Raw genomic sequence first — 23,126 nt, 5'->3', positions numbered from 1 at the left:
TAAACAAAGCAGCTTAACCAATTTTAACTTAAGTTATATAAGGTTCAACTAGACAAGATTTTTAAAAATAAATAAATACATTAAAAAAAGAGTTTAAATCTATAGTATGGAAGCCCGTTTCCGCCACTGTTTAAAAAACAAAAAAGGGAATTGCAAGTTTACATAGTTCTGACGTTTACACAGTTCTGACTTTTTTTCTTAGAATTTTGCGATATGAAGTCACAATTCTGACTTTCTTTCTCAGAATTGCATGATATAAACATTTTCTCACAATTGCAAGTTTATTTCTCACAATTCTGACTTTTTTTCAGAATTGTGAGATATAAACTCGCACTTATGAAGTCCAATTTTGAGGGAAAAAAAGAATGATATGTTCTCAGAATTGCAAATTTATATCTCACAGTTCTGACTTAACTCGCAATTGAGTGTAAATGCATCGCAGTTCTGAGGGAAAAAAAAAGTCACAATTGCAAGATATAAACCTGAATTCTGAGAAAAAAAGAATTGTGGGTTTATTATGGAGTGAATTTTGTGCCAATATTCATCAAACAAATCCAGCGTTTTGCAAATAAACACAATCTGCTTTGCAAAGAAAAATTTGACTTTCAAACTAACGCAAAGTGATTTGCAAATACAAAACTGCGTAGTTAAATGTTTAGCCATGTCTCTACTGATTTTTGACCAAATCAATCATGTTAACAACTTTACAGCACTTACTGTGAATTTCACTGACATTGTAGTATAGGGTCGCTTTTTGAAAACATTTAAATGGTTAATTATAGATATAGTAAGTCAGAAACGTTTTCCACTCCTGTTGGTCTGCTGTATTCCCTGAAAAGGTAAGTGGGTGTTTCGGGTCTCAGGAGACTAGAGTAAATGGACCGACAGCACCATCTGCTGTTTTTGGAAAAGGAAGTTGCTCAGTTGCATTTGTGAGAAAATCTGCCTGCATGCATTTGTGAGAAAATCAAGCCGTTTCCTCATAAAAAGGCAAATGAGTCTCACAGTTGTAATACACAATACATATATTTCTCCATACTGCTGCATTTTCTCTCAGATAGAGATTTGTGTTTGCAAATCACTTTGTGTTTGTTTGAAAGTCAAGTTTTTCTTTGCAAAGCAGATTTTGTTTGTTTGCAAAACGCTAGATTTGTTTGATGAATATTGGCACAAAATTCACTCCATAGTTTATGTCTCGCAATCCTGATTTTAACTCAGAACTGCAAGTTTATATCACACAATTTCTAAGATAAAAAGTGAGAATTCCAAATCTATATCTCGCAATTTATTTTACTATATATATCTCACAATTCCTAAAAAACAAGTCTGAATTGTGATATTGCATATTTTGCTGATTATTACTGCTGCTGAAAATGATCATTTATTGTCATGTTTTGGGCTGTGCTAATCAGTTGGCCCGGGAAAAACCTTCGGAATACTATAGACTGCCAAAATCTATAACAAATCAAAAAGAGTGCACAAAAGGCATTTGTGGTTCACCAAATTGAACCAGGATTTCCAGGGCAAGAATCTTGACAACATTCATGTTTGTTCTTATCATTTCTGGTCAGGTAGGTGAAATATTAGGCTAATATCTTAATTAATACTGCTCATATGTATCTTTACCACCTATTAACTTTAGCTTGTCAAAATATTGCACCCTTTCTGATTACTAGTCCTTCTGTATATGATTTAGCAGCTTCCACACGATTTTTCCATGCATAAATTAGCAGAACAACGTATTGCATTACCCGTGCAATCCATGCTGTTGTTTACATCCAAGTATTGCCAATATTGCCATGCATCTGGGTAACTGACTAAATAAATGACCAAAAAAAACTACAATAGTAAGTTAAAACTCACATTAGAGAACCACTTGAATTTCAATGTGATTCCAAAGTAAACAACTACTACTTAAAAGTTAGTTTGTCAACATGCAATTTCCCATCCTAAAATAACAGCATTACTGAGTCTCAGAAGTACAACTTCAAACAAAACACTTCTTATCATGTGGTTCTCTAACAAGAACAATCACCGCAGTCTTCCACATCACACAAAGAAACCATCAGTCTGTTCTTGCGATGGCTGGCACTTCAGAAGCAGGTCTCACAGGTAATGACGGCATCTCAACGCATCATGATTGAAAGCCACTCACATTAACTCAAACTAAGAAAGCTCAAACAGATCTCTTTACTTTACCTGACGTCAGTGGTCTGCAGTAGGAGGATGCATCAGTCATCTCAGTGCAAGGTCAGATGAAACTCCATTCCATTCTTGATTATATGACTAATTAAACTCTTCATTCGTCACCATTTTGCCGTCAACGAGATCAATAATGTTGGTGCTCTATTTTTACTTCACTAACTAGATTATTTATTATTCCTTTTTGCATTTTCTTACATTTTCATTCAAGTCAAATTAAGTATGGCATTTACCCTGATTCTGTTATTTTACTATCATAGAGATACTATTATAGTTTTTTAATTAATATTTTTAATATATATTTTTTTTCATTTTATTTATATATATTTTTAAATATATTTTTATTTTTCCATTCCATTGTACATTTTCTGTTTCATTTTAATTGCAAAGTGTTAGTAAGTGTATTGTGTTTTTGTCATTTTTAATAGTCATTGCTTTTCTAAAAAAATATCTATATAGTTTTTATTCATTTTTCATTCAAACTGTGGGTTATTTATTTTAATTATTGTTATTTTAGTACATCAAGTTAAACTGAATGAAACTTTAAAATGTTTCCCAGCTATCTAAAATAAAATAAGTTTAACATTTATTTTATTTCAGGTAACAATTTTTAAATGGTTTAGTTTACATCAAATACACATTTCCATACACAGGCATGTTGTTAATTAAATATATAATAATGCATGTAGGCTATTTCATGCCAATGTTATATTAGTATTATTGATGTACAGTTACAGTCTTTGTTATTATTTTGATTTTGATATTGTTTTTTTTTTTTTCATATTTATGTTTTCACTCACTTAAAGTGTTTTTTTTTTATATATATATATGTCTATGTTTTAGCCACTTATATTTCAGCTTTCACTTATTTTTACACATTTTACTTATTATATTTTAATTACATTATATATTTTTATATCATATATATTTTCACTTTAGTATTTTTAAGTTAAACTAAACAAAAATGAAAAATATTGCCTTGCCAATTATAGCTAAAATAAAATTTATTTATAGTTTTTTTGTTGTTGTTTTTTTTTTTTTTCTTTTTTTAAGTAAAAATTCTTTTATGGTTTTAGGTTTATTTAGTGATAACATCCCTGTACCTTGTACATAATACAATGGAAAAAGCATGAACAATTTTTGCTTCTAAAATTTATATTTTTTTAATGCAGTTCTCAGAATATGGTGAGTATTTCTGCAAAAACCTACACAGTACCCAACCTTCAGAAAGCACTTTTATGTGTGTGTGTGTTTTTTTCGAAGTTTTTGTAGTGTTGGATGGTTTGGCTGCAGTACATGTCTTCAGTGGTTATATGTGGACGTGTTACGCAGCAGCTCTCGCCGGCTCCATTTCTCCTCATCTCCATAGAGACAGATGGCAGAGGTCAGCGAGATCACACAGCAGGCTCTTTCAATGCTATATAAAGGCAGAGCTCACCTGTGAGCCAGGTATCACACAGACTCGCTGTCTGAGAGGTGTGCGTGTGTGTGTGCATACATACCAGGTCTACCAGGCTCTCATAAAAATGTAAGATTGTGTCCTTTATAAGACAACAAGGTCTCAGAGGTCTCTTTTTCACAGTAAAAGCATGTCAAAGATATAAATCAGATTCAATTAAACTTTATATTATACACTTATAATCAAAAATAGATACATAGATGACGGACACTGAGTAAAATGAAGTCATATGCTGCTGTTCTTACTGATGCTTGTACTGTATGTTTGCTGGTAAATCACACTTCTGCTGTTTTTTCTGCATTTACAATGGTTCAAATTCAGCCATGTCATGTTAATGTTGCATATTGTAATATTTTTTTTCAGCAAGGATGCATTAAATTGATCAGACATGACCAGAAAGACATTTATAATGAACCCTGAGAAGAAAACAAAAATATTAAGCACAACCATTTTCAACTTAATTATAATGTTTGTTAAACAGAAATTCAGCATATTCAAATAATTCTGAAGGATCGTGTGACACTTAAGACTGGAGTAATGATGCTGAAAATTCAGCTTTGATGACAGAAAATAAATTACATTTTAAAATATATTCAAATAGAAAAGAGTTATTTTAAATTGTAATAACATTTTACAATTTTACTGTATTTGTGATCAAATGAATGCAGCTTTGTTGAGCATAAAAGTTTCAAAAACATAAAAAAATCTTACCATCCCCAAACTTTTTAGAAACACACTCTCTCTTTAATTTTTCTTTGTATATGTTTTTCCCTTCTTCTTCCACTATTTCCTCTTCATTTTCTATGGCTCTACAGTTTGGCAACAGTTCTAGCAGTTCCTTCCTAAAGCTATATAACAATTTCACCCTCCCTTCGTGCTCCTGTCCAGGATTTAGGGTGATGTGCACGGCATACATTATCTCAAAATAACAGCAAAACAGTGAATTTTTACATTTTCTGTGACTGTTGCTTGCCTATATTGTCAGTGCTGGCATTGTGTGTGTTCGCAAGGCCATTGCCATGTCATTGCGGAGGTGTTCAGAGTTGGGCTGCATCCGAAATCGCATACGTCCCTACTGTCCACCTTTTTCTTCAACACGGAAATAAGCCTATGGGTGAGACTTCCAGTTCATTTGTGGCTATAGGGAAATAACAAGAAGACTAACAACATGCAGCAAACACTAAAACTGTTTGCACTACAAACCAGTGTCATAATACGTTAAAATAATATGGTAAGAAAAAGGTGGATATAGTAGGTGAAATAGTAAGTGAAAATGGTATGTGACAAAAGAAGTATATCCAAATTCAAAAACTCATAAAATAGTAGGTACTTTACTATCACATGAGGCCACCAGAGAGGATTTGTGAATGGCAGTGAAGCGACGCAACTGACACTGGAAGCTCACGTGACGATGACAACGAATCTAATACATCCAGATTACATTTATACTACACACATTCATACTATATAGAACATGCAAAGTAATTACTTATTCAAAATAAGTGCATACTCACAAGAATTTCGGAGTTCAGCACATTGCTAGGTGGTTGCTACAGGGATGTGTTTCAATTAGCTAAAGAAGCTAATTGAATTATTTATGCTGGTCCTTTGCTGGTTTAAGCTGGTAATGTTGCTGGTCAAGGACCAGCATAAACCAGCAAAGGACCAGGTTAAACCAGCGTCAAAACATACCTAACCAGCATATGCTGTTTTTTTCACCAGAAAATTCATTTTATTAATTTCAACAAATTTACGGTCAATACGGACGCTGCATATCTATTGTCTTTGGATGCATCCATTGCATCCGACACGTTTTTTCACTGCCCTGGTGAAAAAACCAGCATATGCTGGTAGGTATGTTTTGATGCTGGGATGCTGGTTAGGTAGGTTTTGATGCTGGTTTAAGCTGGTCCTTTGCTGGTTTTTGCTGGTCATGTTGCTGGTCAAGGACCAGCATAAACCAGCTAAGGACCAGCATAAACCAGCAAAGGACCAGCATAAACCAGCATCAAAACATACCTACCAGCATATGCTGGTTTTTCTCACCAGGGTGACACGCCCCCAAATCAGAAACTCTGGGCTTAAATAAAATTAGTTTCCCACTCTTAATAACGACTTTGTGGTGGCGTTAATGTGCGTTCAACTCGTAAATACGATCTATCCGACATGACTTGAACGCACCATATTTAGCGCCAAAATGAACCTGGCAGCAGTCACGTGGTACGTCTGTCACTGGTCCAAGTCTCAGAACATTTCGAGTTTACAAGTTGTAATTACGAGTTCAGAAGCACGTGCGAGCCATGGCGTTGATAGTGTTGCCATAGAAACACATAATTAGTAGAATGCCACGTGTTTTCATCTCGGAATTATGGCATGGCGTGAATGCAGCATTATTCGGCCATTCATGGTTAAACCAGGAACTGATTCCAAAGAGAAAGAGCTCGTCTACTATGGGATTATTTTTGTGCCAATAAGAATGAACGTAACTTTATAAAACTGAACGTAACTTTCCAAGAAACGATCAAAAATATGCCACTGCAAAAGAAGAAAAACACAATGAAAATGAAAAAATGAACTCAGTCGCACGAATTTAACATGCTCTTCAAATATGCTTCATTCTTTGTTAATGATTTTCAAAGAATCGTTTTCGCGAATTATGGATTCTGAATGCGTTGCCACAGCTTTCGCTTACGCTTCGCAAATTTTCGTTTGCTGTTTTGGCACAAACCTCTCGTGGGGGCGGGCTTAACAGCGATCTACTCTGATTGGCTAATGAGCTTTTGATGGACAGTTGCTCTCTGACCTGGAAGCACGGACGGTGACGTCAGTGGCGCAATACGTCGTGCTTTGTTTATAGAAACTATCAGAACTGTTGCACACTGTACATGAATAAAACTTTTATCGATGTTATTGATTAACGTTACTTTAGCAACACGAACTTCAAGCTGCCCTGAGGGACAAGCTGAGGTGGAAGATGATGCCGCTCCGTGTCTCTCCTGGGAGCTCATCTTTAGAAACTAAGAGACGACCGTAGGTGAAATACTAATAACATTAATACTTAATATAAACAAAGCACGACGTATTGCACACCGCAACAACTTTCCAATATGTGCGCCACTGACGTCACCGTCCGTGCTTCCAGGTCAGAGAGCAACTGTCCATCAAAAGCTCATTAGCCAATCAGAGTAGATCGCTGTTAAGCCCGCCCCCACGAGAGGTTTGTGCCAAAACAGCAGACGAAAATTTGCGAAGCGTAAGCGAAAGCTGTGGCAACGCATTCAGAATCCATGATTCGCGAAAACGATTCTTTGAAAATCATTAACAAAGAATGAAGCATATTTGAAGACCATGTTAAATTCGTGCGACTGAGTTCATTTTTTCATTTTCATTGTGTTTTTCTTCTTTTGGCAGTGGCATATTTTTGATCGTTTCTTGGAAAGTTACGTTCAGTTTTATAAAGTTACGTTCATTCTTATTGGCACAAAAATAATCCCATAGTCTACACGTGTCCACGTATCAGAAAGGTAATACATTTTATGTATGGCTCTCCACAAAGTCAAGCACGTAACAGTAATTGATAGGCCTATCATTAGCCTTTGCCTTGACTACATTATCAAACAGCTAATAATGTGTTGCTATTGTTCACAAACCATGTTCTCGTTTGCCATCTCAGAAACATAGCTTTTAAAAACCACCATACTCAGGTAGAATGAATAATCCCCAAAACTGCAAGTTGACAAGACTGCAATGCATTTTTGAGGCAGCGCAGTTTTAAGGAGAAAATGCTCAGAAATTGTGTAGACTGATGAATTTGTACATGGATTGCTTTTGAGCACATTAAAACCACCAGATAAACGTGTAAACAATGGCAAAATCTTAGGGAGAGCAGGGAAGGTTACAACACTTTTTGCATTTCCTTTAGAGTCTCAGAGACTGCTTGTATTAGAAAGCCAAAATTATAATAAAGCCACATCTGTCAGCTACTTAACCACATTGCTGCAATGTGTTCATATGATAATATACATACAATTTACACTTGTATGTATACAATAGACAAAGTGAAATGTTGCATCTGACCCCACAACAGGGGACAGTTGCAACATTTATTAAAATGAATTAAATCATTCTTAAATATCATTTTGCAATTTATTTTATATGTGCACAGACAGGGTCTTCAATAAGGTAAATTGGCTGTATAAAACCAAAGAATAGTAAATGGAAAAAGATTCTCAAGTAACAAGTAGATTTTTAACCTATTCACTAAAAAGGATACCTAACTATTGAAAGGGGTTCATTATTAAACTATGAAATTACAATTGTGTAATGTTATGGCAAGCTTTTAAATCAATGTTGCGGTAAGGGACAGCATGTTGCTGCATGTTGACAGCATGTCCCTACACTGATAGCCATGATAAAACTTGGTATATTAGCTATGCCTATTAGAATCTCAGAAAACACTGATTAAAATGTTATGTTTTTACAATGCATCACACAAACAACTTAGACCAGGGGTGCCCAACTCTGTTCCTGGAGATCTACCTTCCTGCAGAGTTTAGTTCCAACCCTGATCAAATACACCTGTCTGTAATTATCAAGTGCTCCTTCAGGTCCTAATTAGTTGGTTCAGGGTTGGAGCTGAACTCTGCTGGAAGGCAGATCTCCAGGAGCAGGGTTGAGCACTCCTGACTTAGACACTATGGCCAAAAATCTGATCTTTTAAAAAATACTTTATTACCATGAATTTATTTATTTTTTTTTTTTTTTTTTTTTTTTTTTTTTTTTTTGTAGAAGGAATGGTCACACGTGGCTGATTTCCTCCAGGAAGGATGAGGGGGCAATAAAGCATAGAGTATGAATATCATCACTGTAGCTTATTCCTGCTTGAAGAATTAAGCCATGTTGAAACTGCCCCTCATTGCAACCATCCCTGCTCTCCCCTAATTGTCACTACAGGGGGTCTTAAATAACCGCTTAAAAACATTTGCATTGAAAAGGTTTAGTTTTAATTTAGAGTTTATTTATGGAATCATCGATTCCAATAAAGAACAATAAAGTATTTTCTGAAGAAACTGATATGTTGTCACTCTGGAGCCTGTTATGTGAATGAAACCACATCCCAGTGGCATCTGTGCTTTTTAGCAGTGAGAGTGGCTGTGTTTAGTCATTTTCAGAAATGCAGGGTACACAGGTACAGACACATATCTGGGACAGTGCTCGCTTAAAGGCGAAAACTGTCATGACTACAAACTCACTGCCATCAAATCCTATGCCCTTTGACGTCTGTGTACCTTAGCATTCAGGGCAGTGTCGGATCGGTTTTGGTGCGAAGCGTGCTCGCTCCTGCGGCCAACAACCGCTGCTTGAGTGTGATGTCAAAGACTCGATTAGTCAAAATACTTGGATGCGTTTTAACAGGGAGGAAACGGCATTAGTCGCTGGCTGCACATCTATTTACATTCATCTTATTAGCAAGGAAAAGCCTGCCATCTTCTGGTAGAGACTTAAAACACATTATATATAGATATGCATGTAATTGCATTTGACAAAGATGCAGTGAAATTTATTTTTAAGTGTGCCAAATGACCAAATACATCTTGTGATAATATTTCTGACCAACAACAACACTGTCTGAAGTGTCTTAAGCACCTTTTAGATCTCATCAGGTCTCTTTTGTGCATAAAGCCCTTTTAAATCTTGAATTCACGTCTCAAGGACTCACATTTTGTGTATGGACAAATCAATGTCAATTATTTGAAATTATAACTACACAAATGGATGCAATCAGTCTATTCTATTCAGGCATATCAGAGCTAAATGGTGCATTAGCACAACTCTGTGCATGAGCTTTGAATACACCCTAATTTGTTGTAAATTGGGCTACTTAAGAAAATAACATGATTCATGCTTGTGAACTTTTCAATGCCTGTAGCGAAGCACTGTAAAACCTTTTATCGAATGAACTTCACGCAACTTCACTTCCATGTCGTGACACACAGAAATAATATATTTAAGTGACAGTAATCTTTAAAAGTACTATTACTGTGGCTGTTATAAAACGTGTTGAAACATAAACACTAGTGTCATCAATTAGGAGAAACTTTAATACAACTGGTATTTTCACATCACAGTCACTTTTACACAGTTTATTCAAAATCTGAATTGCAGTTTGTTTTATATATATATATGTGTGTGTGTATGTTTACTGTATATATAATTTATTAAATATTTATATATACAGTATATATAATTGATAATTTAACATTTTATACACTACTAATTTAAAAGTTTTTGAAGAGTAACATTTTTAATGTTTAAAGTCTCTTCTGCTCACCAAACCTGCACTTATTTGATCCAAAATACAGCAAAAGCAGTAATATTGTGAAATATTGGTATTTGTAATATTTAAAATAACTGATTTCTATTTGAATACATTTTAAAATGTAATTTAATCCTGTGATCAAAGCTATTTTTAGCATCATTACTCCAGTCTTCAGTGTCAAATGATCCTTCAGAAATCATTCTAATATGCTGATTTGCTGTTCAAACATTATTTGAGTTGAAACTGTGCTTTTTCTTCAGGATTCTCTGAGCAGCATTTATCTTTTGTAACATTATACTCTATACCATTTTAAAAACCTGGAGTCAGTATAATTATAGAAATTAATACTTTTATTTAGCAAGGATGCTTAAAATTGACCAAAACTAATGATAAAGACATTTATTGTTACAAAAGATTTCCATTTCAGATTAATGCTGTTCTTCTGAACTTTCTATTAATCAAAGAAACCTGAAAAAAAATCCTACTCAGCTGTTTTCAACATAATAATAATAATAATAATAATAATAATAATAATAATAATAATAATAATTTTTAAAATATATTCAGATAGTTATTTTATAAAGTAAAAATATTTCAAAAGTTTACTGTTTTGCTTTGGATAAAATAAATGCAGGCTTGGTAAGCAGAAAAGACTTATTTAAAAAAAACTTTTTTGACTGGTATATATGTATAAAATATTTATGCATATTTATTTATATATATTTATATATAACAAACATTTATATATATATATATATATATATATATATATATATATTATGAATATGAATCAAAGGATCTGTTTTTTACATGTATGATGATAGAAGTTGTTGAATATTTTATTTATGTGTGCATGCAAACGGTCCGATATATGATGTGCATTTTATATAGCCACTTTTGAAATATTTAATCCCAGGATCCTTGAAAAAAGATTTTGAATATGTCTCGTGTCTGAGGTGAGTTCAGTTCTGATTCTATGACAGTCTCTGGCAGAAAGGTGAGTTTTAACTGTTCTTGTCCAGATATTCCAGATTCGGTGCATCCAGACGCTGCTCCATATCCTTGTTCTTGGCAAACTCTATGAGCAAGTCCATCACCTCACCCTGATACACGTCAGGTGTCGGCTTAGCCTCTGACGGGAGGAAGACGGTATTTATAAATATGTGCAAACTCATATTAGACCGCATTTACTTCCTTTATACACATTCCTGGTCTTATTGTGCATGACACACCAATGCATGTTATTATAAAGAATAAATCAATAGATAAGATTTCCATTCATACATACCTGTTGCCCAGTAGTAGATGTCCCAGTCATTGCTGGGTTCATTGATGAGTCTGTCATACTGCTTTAGCTGAGATTCACTCATTGTGTTCAGGTACTGCTTAGCAAAAAGACTGGTAACAAAAAAAGTAACAGTCAGAATAGTTATATAGTATATAGCAGGGATACTCAAATCTGGCCCACAAGATCCACTTTCCTGCAGTTTAGTTCCAACCCTAATCAAACACACCTGAGCATCTAATCAGTGGATCAAAGGATCATTCGAAAATCACAGGAAGGCGAGTTTGATCAGGGTTGGAGCTAAACTCTGCAGCGCATTGGTCCTTCAGGGCAAGATTTGAGGAACCCTGGTATATACACTGACCAAAATTATAAACGCAACACTTTTGTTTTTACCCCCATTTTTCATGAGCTGAACTCAAAGATCTAAGACTTTTTCTGTGTACACAAAAGGCCTGTTTCTCTCAAATATTGTTTACAAATCTGTCTAAATCTGTGTTAGTGAGCACTTCTCCTTTGCTGAGATAATCCATCCGCCTCACAGGTGTGGCATATCAAGATGCTGATTAGACAGCATGATTATTGCACAGGTGTGCCTTAGGCTGGACACAATAAAAGGCCACTCTAAAATGTGCAGTTTTATCACACAGCACAATGCCACAGATGTCGCAAGTTTTGAGGGAGCGTGCAATTGGTATGCTGACTGCAGGAATGTCCACCAGAGCTGTTGCCCATGAATTGAATGTTCATTTCTCTACCATAAGCCGTCTCCAACGGTGTTTCAGAGAATTTGGCAGTACATCCAACCGGCCTCACAACCGCATTCATCTCGGCAAAGGAGAAGTGCTCACTAACACAGATTTAGACAGATTTGTGAACAATATTTGAGAGAAATAGACCTTTTGTGTACATAGAAAAAGTCTTAGATCTTTGAGTTCAGCTCATGAAAAATGGGAGCAAAAACAAAAGTGTAGCGTTTATAATTTTGGTCAGTGTAGTAATAAGATTTATGGTGATTTTTGGACAACGTTTGTAAAAAGTAAACAGTATTCAGTGTATACAGCTTAGTAGATTTCATCCTGAACAAACTTAAATGCACTCTAAAAATATTATGGCTGTACTAATCAGTCAGACCGGGAAAAACATTTGGAGTTTTATAGACTGCCAAAAGTTATAACGAATCAAGAAGAAGAGTGCAAAAAACTGTCTGAGGAACAAAAAGGCGTTTGTGGTTGGCCAAACTGAACAAGGATTTTCAGGGCAAGAATCTTGACAAAATTTGTGTTTGATCTTATTTCTAGTCAGGTAGGTAAAATATTAGGCTAATATCTTAATTAACACTGCTTGTATGTATCTTTACCACCATTTAAGTTTAGTTTGTTAACATATTGCACCAATTCCTGATTACTAAGTTCTTCTCTATATGATTTAGCAGCTTCCACACCATGCAGTCTATGCTGTTGTTTAAATCCAAGCATTGCCAATAAGGCTACAGATCCGGGTAACTGACCAAAAGTGATGTAAGTGCAAACCCTCTATAGTATTTTGCTTATTTTTGGACTACATTTGTAAAAAGTATGCAGTATTTAGTGTATACAGCTCACTAGAATTCATACTGGTGCTCCCCTGCCCACCCTTCAAGAACTGTATTCATCCAGAGTGAATCACTCTGAAATTACTCTAGATCCCTCACATCCAAGTCATCATCTCTTTGAACTTTTACCATCTGGCTGGCGCTACAGAGCCCCAAACACCAGGACAACCAGGTACAAGAACAGTTTTTTCCCCCAGGCAATTCTCCTTATGAACAGTTAAATGTTCCCCCCATTGTGCAATATAATGTGCAATAACTTTTTATTTATTAGTTACCACCCCCATCCTAGCACATCCCTGCATCTCTACCTCTTTTTATTCTATTCCATTCTATTCTATTCTATTCTGACATCTATAGCACAACTGTACATGCCACTTATTTATTTCTCAATTTATTTTTCACATTTTTGTCTATTTATATTTACATATGTGTATTTTATTCTCATCTTATTTTTCTAAGCTCGTCTATTTTTATTTACATGTGTGTATTTTTTCTCATCTTATGTTTATTGTCTGTATGTTGTTGTTGTCTCTGTGTACTGGAAGCTAATGACACTAAAACAAATTCCTAATATGCGCAAGCATACTTGGCAATAAAAGCTCTTTCTGATTCTGATCCTGAACATAAATACACTTTTTTGGCAGTATTACATGTTGTTGCTCAGACTTTTCCTTTTTTCCTGTTAAAGTAAGTTTTGTTGTCTGTTAAGTCAGTGGCATTTATCTAGATGTCTTCTTGACCTGCTGACCTCAGAAGGATGCAGTTCTCCAGCATGCCTCTCTTGCGGCTCTCGTACAGGAGTCTCTTTCTCTTGATATCCAGGGATTCTCCTGTTCTCTCCTGCCATGGAGGCAGAGGGATCTCAATGATAGTCGGTTCTGGGGCATCACCGCGGTATCCCCGAGAAATCACTGTACTGACAGCTGGACGAAGTGATGCCCGGCAAACAGAATGAACAATCTGGGAATATATAGTTTTGGTTCATTATAATAACCCTGGTTTGTGTAAAAAACAAAAAGGGTCTCAAAAGTTTAAGTATCTGTTCATTAACAAGTAAAAACGCCTGCTCAGGACATGTCTTCTATAACAAGACTGAAATCATTCTTATGTATGAATTGGAAGCACAGTTTGTGTTAGGGTCCTCATCTGACCTTGCTCAGACAAAATAAGATAAAAGGATGTAAATCCAACAACAGAGTTTTCCCCAAGCCCCTGTGTTTATTTGGACGTTATACATCAGCTGTATAATATTAGCATGATGAGCTGCAGCATAAGGACCTTGTTACCTCACTTCAGACACATGAGGTCAAATGAGATCTTTAAAACCCGTCGACACTTATGAATTCATAACAAAAAAACGTACCTTTCGTGCGACAATTGCTGAAAACATGTTATCGTGGAGTATCTTCAGTGATGTGTGACCGGGCAGGTGTTTGTCTGAGAATTTTTTTTTTTTGAAGGAGAGTTTATGCAACTGTTTCACACTCAAAGCAGGAAGCGCCGCGCAGCGGACGCCATGTTGGTAAGGTCACTTTTTTATTTGAATATTATTTGAATGTTGCTTTGAATAGTTATTTGTTTCTATGTCGTGCAGACGTACCAGGTGTGTATTTTAACCTTTGAGTTTGTCCTTGATTTTTGGGCTGACACGCGTTTAATAAAAGTAAAACATATTGTAAGCTAAGTTTTGTTTTTTGGGGAATGTATTTCAGTGAGCACTTGTGAAAGCGGATAGAAGCTTTTGTTATATAAATTTTTAAAGAGACAGTAATCCCATATTAATTCCATTTGATTTACGTTTATTATAAAATAAGCACAAAACCTATTTAATATTTAAAACTAAATGAACTTAAATTATATTTCATGCCTAAAACTATTATTTTTACGACTTACAGTTTAATCAGTCTCCAAAATACAAATTACATTGGTCGTAATGACTTAAATTTGTTCATAAAACTTACTTTAATGAGTAAATATTCAGGCTCTTGACTTTATCGGTCTGTTTTAAAAGTTTAGACAAATGTTACATTTATTTGTTAATACCCGAGTATAAGTAAACATGGATTTCATTAATGTTCAAATAAGTTTTGGGCAACACACATAGCAGTTATTTTAGTATTATTTATATACGCCTACAATTTTTATCTTAAAATTTTCAGTTTTCATTTAAATGTTTAGTCATTTTAATATGTTTTTAAAATGTTGCTGTTTAAATATTACCATTTTGGTAAATAAAGATAATTTGTTATTTTAGTTTTATTTCCAGTTTCATTTTAGTGCTTCAGCTTAAACTTGGCAAAGCAACATTTATAATTTTTTAAAATTTTAATCTAATATTTATATTTTTTGTTTCAGCTTTTTCATTTGAAAAAAGTGTGTTTGTAAGTTTTGGTTAATAATGAGATTACTAAAGGCAACATGGTATGATTATCAGTGAAAATCACTTAATTTGCAGTCTGTTCTCTTAATTTTTTTTTTGTCATTCCAACACTTAACAGATGTGTCGACATGAACCGTTGTTATATAATGAAGACCTGCAAAAGTTTTCTTAAAAATCCTCTTTTTGTGTTACACAGAAAAAATAACAGCAGACAAATTTAGGAAAAGGTTTGGGATATTTCTTTTTTTAAAACAAAAAAAACATACACTAGATTGTAGAGTCAATGAAGTCCACACTGTATTTCCTTAATGTATTGAAACCACTAGTAGAAGAAGGTGAAGAGAAGCAAAGAATGTATCCAGCTTATACTTGCTCTTCCAATATATTGTGAAATTTTAAATAATGTAATGAACCACCCAACAGATACATTTCAATCTTTATTTAACAAAATGCTAATAAAAAAAAAAAAAATTCAACATCATAAGCTTTCTTCAGATATTGTCAAATAAACCAGCCATGTCTGGGTTGAACCCAACACTTGTATCTCTTCCATTAGGATCAAGTCTTTGAAAATATGAGGAGAGGCTAAATGTCATCTTCAGCTGCACATAAAGCTCCTCACTTCTCCAGAGGTGCATAATTCAACAACTTCTCAATAAGATCCACGTGAGCCAGAAGCATCCTGCGACAGCAGTATCTCTTCAAACCCAGAGCGTCAAGAGCATCACTGTGAAAATAAGCAAAGTGAGATTTAGTTCAATGCTTAAGTAAAACATGCAGAGAAATCAAACCTAAATGGAAATTTCATCAACTCACCCTTCTGTATACTCTGCTTGAAGAAGACCTAAATACGCCTCCCATTTGTTCCCAACAATCTTCCCACAGGTGAAGCAGCGAACGGGGATAATCATGGTGAAGGACGAGAGGCCTAAAATGAAGAAAACGTAAGTGTTTATTAGACAACATGCATATGTTTTCCACAGTTTTAGACTAGATGATTCCAGTCATTTTCTAATTATCAGATAACGACTTTTAGAATTTCCTAGCGATTGCAGGTTTTCCATTTGCATGTCAGGTACAAGCTTTTGAATTAAGATAAGCAATGGTTTTATTATATTAATGAATTAAAATAAGCATACATATTAGATCCAAAGGACAGCAAAAACAGTAAAAATGTAAAAATATTTTTCCTATTTAAAATAACTGATTTCTATATACATTTAAAAATTGAATTTAATCCTGTGATTTCCATGTTTCAATTTTTAGCATCATTACTCCAGTCACATGATCCTTCAGAAATCATTCTAATATTCTGATTTGCCGGTCAAAAAACATTTATTATTATTATTATTTTTTAAAAAGCAGCCAAGCAGATGTGTTTTAGGTTTCTTTGATGAATAGAAAGTTCAAAAGAACAGCATTTATCTGAAATAGAAATGTTTTATAACATTATAAATGTCTTTATAATCACTTTTGATTAATTTAAAGCATCCTTGCTAAATAAAAGTATTAATTTCTATCATTTCTTATTATAGAAAAAATACTTACTCCAAGCTTTTGAATGATATAGTGTATCATTTTACAAAATGTAACAAATGTTACAAAAGCTTTTTAGTTCAGATAAATGCTGATCTTTGGATCTTTTTTAAAAAAACTTTCAAAAAATCCTGAAAAAAAAAATTACTCAACCGTTTTAAACAATAATAATAATAACAATAATGTTTCTTTAACAGCAAATCAGCATATTACACTTACAAAATTCAGTTGAAATCACAGAAATAAATTTAAAAAAAATTATAAATTACAATACAATTACAGCAAAAAATTGTACTGTCTTTGCTGATTTTTTTCAAATAATATTTACCGAAAACGTTACAAAACCGAGTAAGCAGCTTGAAGCAGACAGTAAAATGTGTAATAGTGCCGCTCAGCTCGACATAACTATCGATATACTTAGTTATGAATCCTTAACTAAACTCCTACAATTAGAACCGGTTATTCTTCTTCAAAAAGTTCAAAGATATTCAGAAAATGTAAGAAACATTACCAAAACAATCTCGCACGCTACACACGTTCCTCTTGCACCGCTTAAAACAAACGCATTACATCTGCGTCATTTCCGTGTTGCGCTTGTCAAATACGCACGGACGGAAGCAAGGTCAGGAGACGCGATCCGTGCGTTTCTGAAGTACATAAGTGAGCAGCTACAGTGTCAAGCTACAATAACTGGTGTAAATAATTTTTTTATTAATGCATACACTTTAACGGCACATTTCAAAAACCGAAAACAGATTAATAATGTTGATATACCAAATTGAAAAAAACAACAAAAAAAAAAAAAAAAAAGCTGAATAAAACAGGAAAAAAGAAAAAGAAAGGTGTTATAGGTAAGGTATAGGTATAGGAAAGGTGTTAAAATTATATAAAAAATTCTGTCAGTCATGTAATCAAGAGACTTCGCAAATATCTTCAATTCATTCTTCCATCCGCTAAAGCAATTTTACAGTAATTGTAAATAAATTAGAGTCATCCGATATCTGTAACAACATGCATAAAACTATGAAAAATATTGTGTTTTATATTTTAGCTTTTTTTAGCCAGTTGCTACTTTCTCTACATCAGCAGTTTCTGATGGTCAAACGTTCTGACGTTTGTTTGTTTATTGTTTATTTTATTATTGTCTTGTATTGTTAAAAACTAGGGCTGTTAAAATAATATAATTTAATTATTTTAAAAACTAGGGCTAGAATAAAATAATCACAATTTATCTCATGACTTCAGAAACCGTATGAATCTATAATAGTGTCAAATTCAGTCAGTACTTTAAAAAAAATTACTTACAGATATTTTTTTTGTGAGATTGCAGCAAGAGTTTTAAACACAGCTGTATAAGTCCTTTGATGATTGATTTTTACCCTTTGATGGGTAAAGTATTTTACATCACCTCTGACCTTTGTATGTTTTTGTTGTTGTTTTCCCTTTTCTCAGTGATAGATGCATGTCTATATTACCAGATTCACTAATTCCTTGTTAATACGAAGACGCTACAGGAGCATCAGAGCCCGCTCTGTAGGACTGCTCAACAGCTTTTTAACCCAGGCTGTGAGAGCCCTCAGTTCCAACCACCTCACCCTCCTCTGAAACCTTATCCACAATGTAAACTGTTGGAAAACTCAAAACACAATTTTTGCAATTCTGAGTGTGCTACACACAAGTGAGTGGGCTGGACAAACCACCTGTAGTAACGCATTCTTTCATCTCTATATGCACTAGACACTTTCCTATAAACACTACATGTACGCAGAAAACACTGTGCACCTCTGAGTGTGCTACATACAGGTGAGTGGGCTAGACAAAGCACCTGTAGAAACACTCTTTTCTCTCTATGCACCAGACACTTTCTTATTAACACTCCACGTTACAAGGACCTAATAAGGACTTAACAAATGTTTACTTGTCAGTGCACCACAAATCATATTGCACTATTTTGCTTCTTAACCTTTAAATATCTCTTCTGCACATTATCATGCACAGTTGTTATGTAAACTACTTGTATAGTCTGTCTTAGGTTATGTGTGTGTATAGTCAATTATTTATAGTATATGTATAGTTACATGTATAGGCTTAAACAATTGTTTCAACGTCTAGTGTATGTATGTTCATATTTATGTTTATGTAGCACTGTGGTCCTGCGAGACACGACATTTCGTTCCACTGTATGTGCACACGTGTAGCGGAATGACAATAAAGCTTGACTTAATAGTCACTGTGCTTCATTTAGTAAATACGAGAAAGGAAAAATAGCAAAGACATCTGTCACAAGTATGAAAAAATAGGATACAAGTATTGAATTCTGTCCAAAAATAACTGGAGAAAAAACCACACTGAGTCTGGGAAAATATGGTTCATTGTCCTTTAATAAGGTCATCAAGTCACAAGGGAGCCATCTTGTTTTAATTCACACGAGGAACAGCAGAAAGGCAGCAGGCGAGGTTGTGTGCAAAATAAATACATATGGCAGGAGGAAAGGGGCCACATTAGAGGAACAGGTAGACTTCATTAGAACAAACAAATAAAATCATAATCACTCATCATCGTCATCATTACCACCGAGACAACCGCCATGTTGCCACGTCACCCTCCGCGTCGTTACCGTCAGTATCACAACTAATACACAGTCTTCTTTCTTTTAAATACAGAGTTCTATTTGAATTATTGCATTATATACGCACTTTAAAGAAAATGTAATTTTCTGTAACAGTATGTCATGTGACGTGTGAGTGTATATTGTCTGTGTCTGCATGCATTTAGGGATTGTTTCTGTTGTGTGTAGCGCTCATCGTAGTGTAACTGCGAAATTGAAAGCTGTTGGCCGAGAGCCGTCATAATCTACGTTGCATCTATGTTGCATCACGCATCTATTTCCATTGGCCCACTTCAGAAAAATCGTCAACGTCGTTCAGACAAGAAACTAGGATTTTGAAATGGCACACATGGTCTACAGTATGCAAATTCACAGGCAAGATTATTGAATTAGTGAATGGCTTGTGTTTGTTTGATGGAAGGTGATGTCAAATACAGAATGAACACATATAATATACATTATTTGAAACTAAGATTTTCTTTACATTTCTACGCCTTCTTTCAACAATACAGGCCTAGCTGTAATAGATGTCAGTGGCTTGATATGTACATATGGATTTGCACAAGCATTTAAATATGAAACCAATTGCTTTTTTTAGTATCAAGACATAAATAGCATTTCATTTTTATAAACGACAGAAAACGTCTGTATTTTTTAAACTTGAATCATGCATCTTAGTGTTGTTTTATTTTACAGTTGGCAGTTGTGGATTCAGCTATTGAAGTCCAGCTTGAAAAACTGAAATCATTTTTGGATAATTGGTTTTATATCAAGATTATGGCATGGATGAGGATGTTTCTGAGCGTCAACCAGCAGGCAAAGTGACTAGGATGAAATTGTGGTGTAATTGTGCATCGGCTACGACTGTTTAATGTTATATGAAAAAGTGTTTGGCCTAAATGCAATTCTAGCTTGCTTTAATAGCTGGCGGGAAGGTCACCACAAGCACTGAAATTAAAATACAGCATAAAATTAAGACGCCTAGAGTGTAGAGCGACCATACGTACTCATTTTCCAGGACATGTCCTGGCCAGGATTTCTTAATTGCTTGAAATGCCAGGGTTTTGCCTTTGTTTTCCTATTGGTGCAGTCTCTTCTCGTGCGCCGCAATTGGTCGATGATGTACAATGCCTGCACGCTATTGGTCAAACTACATTTCAGTCAAGCCAAAACCTGGGCATTTTAGGCCATTTAGAAATCCTGAACAGGACATGTCCAGGACAAAGAGGATATATGTTCACTCTACTAGTGACTCCCCACCCCTTTATATAAACTTTGAATAGTCTGTGAATTGATCAACCCCACTGTTTAACAACCAATCATAGGCCTCAGGTCAGTTTTTCTTGGCTAACAAGATTACGCCCACCAATACAGCTCCAAGCGCAATAACAGCTCCTCCAATAAGGAAAGGCTTCAAACTTTCTAAGGTTTCACAGCAACTTCCTGCGGACTCCGCCGCCCCCTCTTGGTTGGTCGCTCCATCTTCCGCCGGCTTCTCGGGTTCTGCAGGTTCAGCAGAGACGGGATCTGGCTTTGGAGGTGGTGCTGCCTCCTTCTTCTCTGCTTTGGAGGCAGACTTTGATGATCCTTTGGCTTTTGCTTCCATGTGGGAGTGGGATCAAGGGGTCAAGGGATCCGTCAGGTTTTCCTGGGGTTTCTTTTAGGAATACAAATATAAAGAAGAGAGAGAGGTTGAGTTTTTACATTTCTCCATGTGCACAATCATCCTTATATATATATATATATATATATATATATATATGTGTGTGTGTTGAAAACAGTTGTGCTGTTTAATATTTGGTGCACTGTAATATATTTTTCCCATTATTATTATTTTTTTATTATTATTAATAGAAAGTTTAAAAGAACAGCAGTTATTTGTAAAATTTAAACTCCAAACGGTAGTCTATGAAAAAATGATATGCAGAATGATACAAGAAAAAAACGTTAAAAAAAAATAAATAAATAAAAAAACATGTTGGTAAAATTCTAATAATTTCATGTGATGACTATGGCTGTCAAGCTCCAAAAAGCATTATAAAAGTAGCAGAAATTTTTGCATCAGTGGCATTAAATGTAGTTTCATGTGTTAAAGACAGTTTTTTTTTATTTTATTTATTTATTTATTTTAATTTCCATCTAATTTGTAAATTATTCAAGTGCTATGGGAAGGAAAAATAATAATAATAATAATAAAACAAAATAAAACAAAAAAAATATTTTAGAAGTCTTAAAATATAGATGGATATAGTATGGATTGCTTTTGTTATTTATTTATTTCTATAAATATATATATATATACATATATATATATATATACATACATATATATATATATATATATATATATATATATAAAGAGCTGTCTAAAAAGTCCTTAAAAAAATTCCTTTTGTATTTCACAGAAAATGCAAATGGGTTTAGAATTAAAAAAAAAGTTAACTTTTTTTTTGTCACTCAAAACAGAAGTACATCACATTAAAAACATTTGAACCTTTGACCTTGATATGGCAATGACATTATATGCAGTGGCCTACTGACTATCACATGCTTGTCATAGACAGCCAAAGAGCAGCATCCATTAGTCGTTGCTTCCTTAAAAAAGCATGTGCGTCGTTTGTGCGTAGGAGCTCTTTTTTTAGGGTATGTGGGACAAAAGTGACAAGTAACCCTTAACATCAGTCATTTTGATGTAACCTTATGCACCCACCAAACATACTGCATGATGTTTCCGTGGCATTAAACGTGCAGGAGTTAATCTGCAGCATGCAGAAATATCCCTGTGAATCTGAATGAGTCATACACAGGTAAAAGGGAGGGGAGCACTGTACATTAAAAATACATAAAAGCTATACAAAAAGGACTGAGGCCATGCAGAGCCATGGAGAGAATGTATAACCTGAAAAGATGGACTAAAAAACAGGTTAATAGAGCATGCGATGGATAGATCTGATTTCTGTAGTGATGCAGTTATGATGGCTGCACAGGCCACAGCAGCGCATCATGTTCTTTTCCAGTTTTGATGGATGGAAAGATGATGATTGATGGAACGTACCTTCTGTATGCTGTCTTAAAATCCTTGCTCACCTCTTCTTCTTTTCAAAGAAGGGTGGAGAGACGGAGGATGAGAAACCAAGAGATACGTTCTGCAGGGAGGCCTGAATCCGTCCTCAAGGAGAAACAGAATCAAAGGAAATGGAGTGATGGAGGACACAGCAGCAAGAGGAGGAGGAGGAGAAGAGGCACTGGGATGTACCACTCCATCAGTGAGAACAGGGGGAGCGCAGTGCAGCTGGGGTGCGTGTGCTTTTGTTTGGCTCGAACTGGTGTAATGGTTGTTACATTGAAGTTTTATTTAATTTTACTTTATTGACGTCATATAGGTGCCACAGTCCGCTGCAAACAGACATTTACTGTCCTGGGGCAACATTCCTTAATCAAAAGAGAAGGTGCATTTTTGGGGAGTGCCTGAACAGGTTTTACCTGGCGAGAACTGTTTGACAAGCTTGCTTGCATTGCAGTGTTGGTCAAGATGTGTTACGTCAAATTTACACACACCTCAAAGACTGTTTGGTATGAACCTGTTCATGTAATTAAAGAGCCAGATCATGACCTTAAATATCTATCTATCTATCTATCTCTGAGTATATATTGTGTATATAAATTATCTATCTATCTATGAGTATATATTGTGTATATAAATTATCTATCCATCTATCTATCTATCTATCTATGAGTATATA

The 23,126-nt window shown here is 34.7% G+C and overlaps 2 protein-coding genes and 1 long non-coding RNA gene across 3 annotated transcripts; all 3 read right to left on the bottom strand.

Annotated features, from left to right (window-relative positions):
* Positions 1 to 9,744: 9,744 nt before the first annotated feature.
* Positions 9,745 to 14,380, bottom strand: sdhaf2 (succinate dehydrogenase complex assembly factor 2). The gene is made up of 4 exons (XM_051113604.1): positions 14,223 to 14,380; positions 13,608 to 13,819; positions 11,269 to 11,378; positions 9,745 to 11,112 (listed from the first exon to the last, which is right to left on the bottom strand). The coding sequence occupies exons 1-4, from the start codon at positions 14,247 to 14,249 to the stop codon at positions 10,985 to 10,987; spliced, it is 477 nt and encodes a 158-aa protein (XP_050969561.1). The 5' UTR covers positions 14,250 to 14,380; the 3' UTR covers positions 9,745 to 10,984.
* Positions 14,381 to 15,479: 1,099 nt separating this feature from the next.
* On the bottom strand, positions 15,480 to 17,393 carry polr2l (RNA polymerase II, I and III subunit L). Its single transcript, XM_051115370.1, has 3 exons — positions 17,287 to 17,393; positions 16,056 to 16,167; positions 15,480 to 15,966 (listed from the first exon to the last, which is right to left on the bottom strand). The coding sequence occupies exons 2-3, from the start codon at positions 16,148 to 16,150 to the stop codon at positions 15,858 to 15,860; spliced, it is 204 nt and encodes a 67-aa protein (XP_050971327.1). The 5' UTR covers positions 16,151 to 16,167; positions 17,287 to 17,393; the 3' UTR covers positions 15,480 to 15,857.
* A 1,745-nt stretch (positions 17,394 to 19,138) lies between these two features.
* LOC127168930 (uncharacterized) lies at positions 19,139 to 22,599 on the bottom strand. Its single transcript, XR_007828165.1, has 2 exons — positions 22,439 to 22,599; positions 19,139 to 21,040 (listed from the first exon to the last, which is right to left on the bottom strand). It is a non-coding gene; the product is annotated as an uncharacterized LOC127168930 (long non-coding RNA).
* Positions 22,600 to 23,126: the final 527 nt, after the last annotated feature.

This window comes from Labeo rohita, chromosome 7, assembly GCF_022985175.1.
Source record: "Labeo rohita strain BAU-BD-2019 chromosome 7, IGBB_LRoh.1.0, whole genome shotgun sequence".
Lineage (NCBI taxonomy): Eukaryota > Metazoa > Chordata > Actinopteri > Cypriniformes > Cyprinidae > Labeo > Labeo rohita.
The sequence above is the reverse complement of the archived record's forward strand: the minus strand, read 5'-3'. Positions and strand labels throughout refer to the sequence as shown.

Excerpts from the sequence above, each read along its gene's own strand:
- sdhaf2 (XM_051113604.1), bottom strand. The coding sequence starts at position 14,249 with ATGTTTTCAGCAATTGTCGCACGAAAG. Across the intron at positions 13,820-14,222 it reads CAGCAATTGTCGCACGAAAG|ATTGTTCATTCTGTTTGCCG; the intron begins GTACGTTTTTTT and ends ATATATTCCCAG. Across the intron at positions 11,379-13,607 it reads GAGAACTGCATCCTTCTGAG|TCTTTTTGCTAAGCAGTACC; the intron begins GTCAGCAGGTCA and ends TTTTGTTACCAG.
- polr2l (XM_051115370.1), bottom strand. The coding sequence starts at position 16,150 with ATGATTATCCCCGTTCGCTGCTTCACCTGTGGGAAGATTGTTGGGAAC. Across the intron at positions 15,967-16,055 it reads CAAGCAGAGTATACAGAAGG|TGATGCTCTTGACGCTCTGG; the intron begins GTGAGTTGATGA and ends TTATTTTCACAG.